The sequence below is a fragment of the Nicotiana tabacum genome, chromosome 9 (genome assembly GCF_000715075.1).
Source record: "Nicotiana tabacum cultivar K326 chromosome 9, ASM71507v2, whole genome shotgun sequence".
Lineage (NCBI taxonomy): Eukaryota > Viridiplantae > Streptophyta > Magnoliopsida > Solanales > Solanaceae > Nicotiana > Nicotiana tabacum.
Window position 1 is genome coordinate 21,081,458 of NC_134088.1, and position 7,289 is coordinate 21,088,746.

At 29.9% G+C, this 7,289-nt stretch overlaps 1 protein-coding gene across 1 annotated transcript; it reads right to left on the minus strand.

Moving 5' to 3' along the window:
* Positions 1-200: 200 nt before the first annotated feature.
* LOC107826109 (protein MANNAN SYNTHESIS-RELATED 1-like) lies at positions 201-6,607 on the minus strand. The gene is made up of 6 exons (XM_016653057.2): positions 6,469-6,607; positions 4,392-4,524; positions 3,855-3,925; positions 2,665-2,750; positions 1,529-2,111; positions 201-666 (listed from the first exon to the last, which is right to left on the minus strand). Exons 1-6 carry the CDS (start codon positions 6,571-6,573, stop codon positions 388-390), a joined length of 1,257 nt encoding a protein of 418 aa, XP_016508543.1. The 5' UTR covers positions 6,574-6,607; the 3' UTR covers positions 201-387.
* Positions 6,608-7,289: the final 682 nt, after the last annotated feature.

The following is a 7,289-nucleotide window of genomic DNA, read 5'->3' on the forward strand; positions in this document are numbered from 1 at the left end:
TTATAATGAATAAAGTTCAGTGATCATTCATAAAATTAATCTTACAATCATTTTGCTTATCTAGTGATAGTTCCACTGGCTCAAGAAATCAGCTAATAGAGGATACTCCTCAATATCTACAATTCAGAACACGTCAAACAATGTAGAAACTACAATTTGAATCAACTAATTAAAGTATAAAAATAGAAAAACTAACACAAGGAGTCCCATTAATAGGTAAACAAGACATTCAAAACTACAAGATTTACAATTGCTAAACATACTTCTGAAAGCTACAACATACATCTTATTATTTCTGTTGGACTAGACTAATTAATCTACAATTCTCTCACATGTTGACTTTAAACAAAACCAGATACAATTTTCTTACACTTATAACATGACTGATCAACAGAAGCAAGAATAAGCCCAGTGCGATTTCTTGGAAATGTAGGGAGATACATACTCCATTGCAGCAGATGAAGTAGAAACTTTTTTTGTTGGAACAAGTACCTCTGTCTTTCCTAAGGCAATTCTTTTTGCCACAACATTAGTGTAGAAAAGATTGGAAATTGTTGGTACAAAAACATCAGCTTGTGTACATATTTGGAAGTCGATAACTTTCTCGAATTCAGGACTTTTGGTTATCTGGTATTTAGCCTTCTCATATGCTGGAATTATAGCATCCTGTTGCAAGTGCATGACATGATGAAGAGTTGTTCAATAATCAAGAAATCAAGGGATTGCCTGTTTTGATTATTAAACTAATGTATTTTAACTATATAACCTTTACTTCAAATATTCATTCGCTTATATATTCATAATTAGGTTATACTCAAAATCGAATTGGCAAGTTCTTTTTTCCTATTGCATCGGGTGATGGAGTCGGTAAGGGGTAATGGAACAGTAAGAATTGAACCGACACCTATTGTATAAGAGACTCTGATCAATACCACTATACTATAAGCATTGGTGGACAAATAGTCAACTTTTTCAACTTTTTTTTCTTTTATTGAATAGATTTTTGTGGATGTAAAGATCCCGAACCGACACCTATTGTATAAGAGAATCTCATCGGTACCACTATACTGTAATCCTTGGTGGACAAATGGTCACCTTTTTTCAACTTTTTCCCCCTATTGAATTGGCGGAGGGGGACAGTGAGAATTGAACCGACATTTATTGTATAAGAGAATCTCATCGGTACCACTATACTGTAAGCCTTGGTGGACAAATGGTCACCTTTTTTCAACTATTTTTTTCTATTGAATTGGGGAGGGGGATAGTGAGAATTGAACAACATTCAACTCTTTTTTCCTATTGAATTGGTTGAGGGGGGACAGTGAGAATTGAACTCACACGTATTGTGCAGGAAACTCCTGTCGGTACCACTAAACGGTAAGTTTTGGTACCACTAGACTATAGTTTTGGTGGTCAAATGGGGACATAGAAACAAGAAAATCAACATTTTTAAAAATAACTAATTCTAACCTTTTAGGTTTATTAGTTACTTAATATATAGCCAATGTAAATAGGTAGAGAAGTTTACCTTGGTGAAAGTATTGGGGAAGATCTCTCTCAAAGCATCAATACTGCTATGCCATCCATTTTGAGTCAAGTAAATAGTAGTGTGCCTTTGAAAACCAATCTTCTTCAAAAACTCACCAATCTCTTTGGCATTATAACATTGCTTAGTTTTAATCACATTCCCTTTGCACATACTTTCCAAAGCCTCAACCTTCAAATCCACAGCAACAAATTGTCCATTTGTTTTATAGCTCAAACTTCTTAGTGTCCCAACCATTGTACTAACCAATTGATTTAACTCTTGTTGCAACTCAAGACTTCCAAATATTGCTAAACATGCAAAAGGGTCCATCTTTATATTGTGATCTATCTCTTTGGCCTTTGCCAAATTTGAAGATTGGAATTCAGTTGAAAGAAATAAGTTTCTTTTGGCTTTGAAAATTGGCTGAATTTTGGATGCAATGAAGTCTTTGGTCACCATACTTGGCACCTTTATGTTAGTGATGTTCACTTTTGATGATTCCGTTGGTGGATCTCTTACAATTTGAACTATGCCATCTAAACTTGTCATGAATCTCTTTATGTCATAAATATCTCCAAATTGCCTAAAAAAATGTTTGTCAAGTTAGTCAAAATATAGACCACAAATAACAGAAGAATGACATTAAATAAATAATTTAAGTTATGGCTTATGACTCAAAAGAAAAAAAAATGCATATATGCCTTTCAACCAAGACTAGAGCTTGAGAAAGATTCTTTAAGAAATTCTTCATTATTCTTAAATGAATTTTCCTTTCAATTTTGTACTATTTTCATACTCATTTTATTAACAAAAAAAAATTAGTCAATTTATAAAATTCTACATCTACCTTATTAAATAATTTTTTTCCTTTTTTTCTTTTCGTTGTTGAGTCGCTAAATAAGTAAATATATATAAAGAAGAATTAACCCAAATAGCCGTCTACCTAATTGCTTAAACTAAAAATAGCAGGAGGATGTATAATAATATGTATAATTCATGTATAATATGTGTATAATAAATATATAATCTATATTTACCGGCTAGAAAAAGTAAACAGTAAATCTGACCGGCTATTTGTGTAACAACCCTCTTCTAAATAATAATCCAAGAAAACTGAAAATAAACGACTAATTTACCTCTTGTGTCCTGTTTTGGTTCCTCTTATTTCAGGAAGGACTAGAGTTGCTCCGAGGTATCTGGCCACAACCACTGCATCAGCAATCTGAGATGTATATTCGATATGTAAATACAACTATAGGCGTAGAAAATATGATGTAAAAAAAAAATTAAAATAAAAAGCATCTGCTCATTACTATTGATTCGTATTACTCATTCGAGATAACCTTCCTTGAATTAATAAGTGAATTAAATAAACTCAAAAGTTGGGCAAATTACGTTTTATAGTAATTTAAATTATAGTAATGGAGTAAAATTTTATTTACGATATAAGCAATGTGAAGTAAATACGTCCGGTGAAAAAAGAAATGACACGATTTTTTTATTTGTGAAAAAAATTGATATTTTTCTAAATTTGAATTAATTTGAACTTCTTATTTTTACCCTTAATGTCAAATTTTTACAGGCGCATAAATATTATATTATTTTTTATCATAAGTTTCAAAAATATTATACTCGTACAGATTTTATAACATATTTAAGATCTTATTTTTAGAAATTTTTATTAAATTTTGTGTCCGACAAGATTACAGTCATATAAAAATTGTTCGCTTCTTTACGAAAGAAAAACAAAAATAATGCCAGCAAGTTGACTCGTGGCTTCCCTTTGCCTTGACAGGTGTGCAAATCCCCTTCCCCGTTATAAGTTTTTTTTTTTAAAATTTTAAAAGAAGCTTCTTCCTTATTTTTGTTCTTTGTGATTAGTTTTTTAATTTGATGTCTAAAATGGTATAACCTTGTAGACTTACCTGTTTTGCTAAGCTTCTTTTGAGTTAAAAATGTGTTTTTCTGGTCAAAAGTGTTTGTTTTTTCTAAAATTAAAGTGTTTGACCAAACTTTTGAAAGGAAAAAAGTGTTTTTGAGAAGAAGCAGAAGCAATTTTGGAAAAGTAGAAAAAAAATAGCTTTTATCTAAAAGAAAATATATTTAGAAGCAGTTTTTTAAAGCTTGCAAACACTAATTGCTGCTCAAAAGTGCTTTTTAAATTAATTAGTTAAACAAAAACTGTTTCTCATCAAAAGTGAAAAAAAACGCTTATCAAAATAAGCTGATTTTTGCAGCTTAACCAAACAGGATATAACTTTCACAACTGAAAAAAAGAAAGAAACAACAGAAAAAAAGAACTGAAAATAAAGAAAATTGAAGTTACTTGTGACACATGATCTTCTAAGCTTTCTGTAAGAGTGAAGAAGATGTAGCCTTTAGATTGCTCTTCATTTACTGAAAAATCACAAAGAACAAAAAACAAGTTAAAATTGAAAGAAAACTGTGATTTTGGATAACTTTCACTCATTCAAACAGTGAAAGTTTTTTTTACTATGGTTAAGTAATAAATTGATGTGAAAATATATATTAACTAACCATGTTAAAATAATAAAAGTGTATATAGAAGACACATGTCATGTTATTATAAGTTTAGTGTAAACATCAATGTGATAAATTCTATCTGTTCAACTTTAGGGTTATTTTTCTTTTTATTTCTTGCTTTAGTTGATTTCGCTTTTTCCAGCAAAGTTATACATTTGACCGCTCGGTAAAAAATATTTATAATCTCTAACCAATATAAATAAACTATATACTACTTATACATATATTATATATATATATATACTTGTTATTTTATTGAGTGAGCGGATATTTAGATTAATTTCTCTTTTCCTTTTGGTGCAAAGTAACGTGAACTTACTTGTCAATGGCTTCCTCCAGCAAGGTTTGAGGGAATGATTTTCCATCAGAAGTGATCCTCTACTTGTATCTGACAGTTTAATAAGGCTTTGCTTCGAAACTTTAATCACATCATATTGGACAGATAGATTTTCCTACAAAAAACAATTATGGAATAACATAAAGTCATTTGGATAAAAGAGAACGAAACATAGCTCAATTAACTCTTGTCATACGAATATTTGAATGAGTTTAACTAATTAATATCTATCCATGGTCTAACATTTTTTATACTGATCATCTTTACTTTTTTATAGTAGGCAACTTGCCTTATATTCAAGATTATAAATTTTAATTTTTATAGACCGTTACCATTATACTTCTTTTGAGTAACGTGATAGTGTAAAAGTATCTTCATTGTACATAAGTTAAACTATATCTAAATATACGTCAAGATCAAAGGAATACAGCAAGGTTTAACTTCTATATACTCTTTATACATTGTCAGCTCATTTTAAAGATGACTATTCATAATCAGTAAAATCAATAATTTAAAAATAAAACAACTAACTTTCTACGGCAGATTAAATTGCACCGATAATGTGAAAAAATCACTTATATATGTCATCACTACATATATGATAAATCTATGTATTTAGTTAATGATAATTAAGAAGGTGCAGTTCGAATCCTGCCACCTTTCTTGTAAATTATCATGTAGTTACCGGATAATTGGAATAATAAAACTAAATTATTGGATCATATTAAATTAATTAAGTGCAATGACTTATAATGCACCTAATTCTTCATATCCTTTTTCTTATTTTTGTGAATCTTTCTTGTACTTTCCTCTTCATAATTGAGCGTCTGAAAGAAGTTACCAAATTTCTTTTGATTTCTTTGTTTGAGTCCCTACAATTTTTCAGAAACTTTGGCCTTTTGAAAGGAAAAAGAAAAGATAAAGTTGAGAGTTTTCATGAATTAGAAAACGTCACGAAGTTAAACTGCTCAGGGAAATGAAACCAGGTACTATTTCTTAAAGATAGCGTTAGATATACACAAGTCTAGTCTAGTACGTTAAACTATAGTACTATATATCACAAGTATAGAACCATGTGTTGGGACTTTTCATGTGCCATATCAAATAAAAACTACTCTAAAATTCTTCTATTTATATCATTTTCAAATTTAGTTAATCAAGTTACCTAATAATAAAAAGGTTTGACCTTAATGACGGAATACAACAACAACAACAATACAGTATAATCCCATTAGTGGGGTTTGGGGAGGGTAGTTTGTATGCAGACCTTATCCCTACTCTGGGGTAGATGAGTTGTTTTCGATAGACCCTCGGTTCATTCCCTCCAAAAACTCCCAACTGAATAAAAGAGACTATATACCTCATAGAGCAAGATTGTATTCTAAAAAATACGTAGTAAACCATGTTCATAAAAACTTATCAATTTTACCCAAAAATAGTGCAATAGGCAAATATTAATTTAGTTTTTGTTTTTCTCCTTTTTATTTTCTTTTTCTTATGCGAGACTCAACCATAGTCATCTTTACTTTTTCAGAAGGCAATGCTAACCTCATAAAACCTAGTTTGCCGACTAATTGATGCACAATTTCTAACGGTTAACTGTAAAAGCAGTGGTCATATAGTCAAAAAATAAAAATTAAAAAATTAAAAAATAAGAAGAAAAGAAAAGTCATATAGTCTCCTCCTCTCTTCCTCTTCTTCTTCTGATGAATCTAATCTTCTTGTTCCTCTCGTTGTGTCTCCCCACTCCTTGTTATTTCATTTACATTTGGATTTTTAAAACATACTTAAAACCCCAGTTTTACGAATTAAATTCTGTTTTTCTTGCTAAAAACATACGTTCAAAAAATTCTCATTTGCAAGTATAAAGTTATATTCACCTCCAAAAAAGGGTTCAAGATTGAATGGCTTCTTTTTAATCATCTAGTTCGACTTTATATATAGCTTGAAAATCACTAACTAATACTAAGTATAAATGGAGAAGTTGTAAAGATAATTAAACGGAAGGGAAGAACACAAATTAAAGGAGAGATTAATCAAACTAGGGTTTAATTCTTACCACAACAAGTGGATCAAAATGGTCTCTTTTAACCATATTGCAAAGCATCATAAGCATAGAACCTGTTAGTAAACCAGCAACCACTTGCCTTACATCTCTTGCCATTTCCTTCTCTTTAGTCTCTCCTCTCTCTTTTTCTCTCTCTAGTAAGCCATATATATAGAAGAAGATCATACACTTGTCTCTATCCCATTTTATATGACTTTTTTCTTTTTAGTCTATTCTAAAAAGATATATTTTAAGCACTTTAATTTAACCTTCTCATTTTAACCAAAATTTTACAATCACTGAAATATCATTATAAATTTAAGATCACAAGTTCTCAGGTTGTTTTAGTATATAGCAAAAGTCTTTCTTTTATTCTTATGTAGTCAAACATTGTCATATAAAATGATATGGAAAGAATATTGTGCTCCCTCTCGTCCATTTCAAATGTCATGTTAGCCACTTAACACTTTTTTCTTCCTTTCTAAATAGTGCACCCATGTTCTAGAAATTTTAGATCCTCCTCTGAGCGAAACTAATATGGTCTACAATAATTGTAGTTTTAGAAAATCAAGAATGCATTAATTATTATTTTTAAATCTACCTTTTCTTCAATAAAATGACCTATATATACAATTTCTAAGAATCCTTTCCATGTTTATTTCCATTTACTAGATTAAATGGGGGTAATTATATTTAATTTGATCAAAGTACCCTTATAATTTAAGTTTAATCGATATATGAAAATTTTGAACGATACTTATTTTTGATTGTAGGTATATATATATATGATATTGTGGTGGATGGAATAATCCTTTCACCCTTAACCAAAATGT

Excerpts from the sequence above, each read along its gene's own strand:
- LOC107826109 (XM_016653057.2), bottom strand. The coding sequence starts at position 6,573 with ATGGCAAGAGATGTAAGGCAAGTGGTTGCTGGTTTACTAACAGGTTCT. Across the intron at positions 4,525-6,468 it reads ATTTTGATCCACTTGTTGTG|GAAAATCTATCTGTCCAATA; the intron begins GTAAGAATTAAA and ends TGTTTTTTGTAG. Across the intron at positions 667-1,528 it reads TCCCCAATACTTTCACCAAG|GATGCTATAATTCCAGCATA; the intron begins GTAAACTTCTCT and ends CACTTGCAACAG.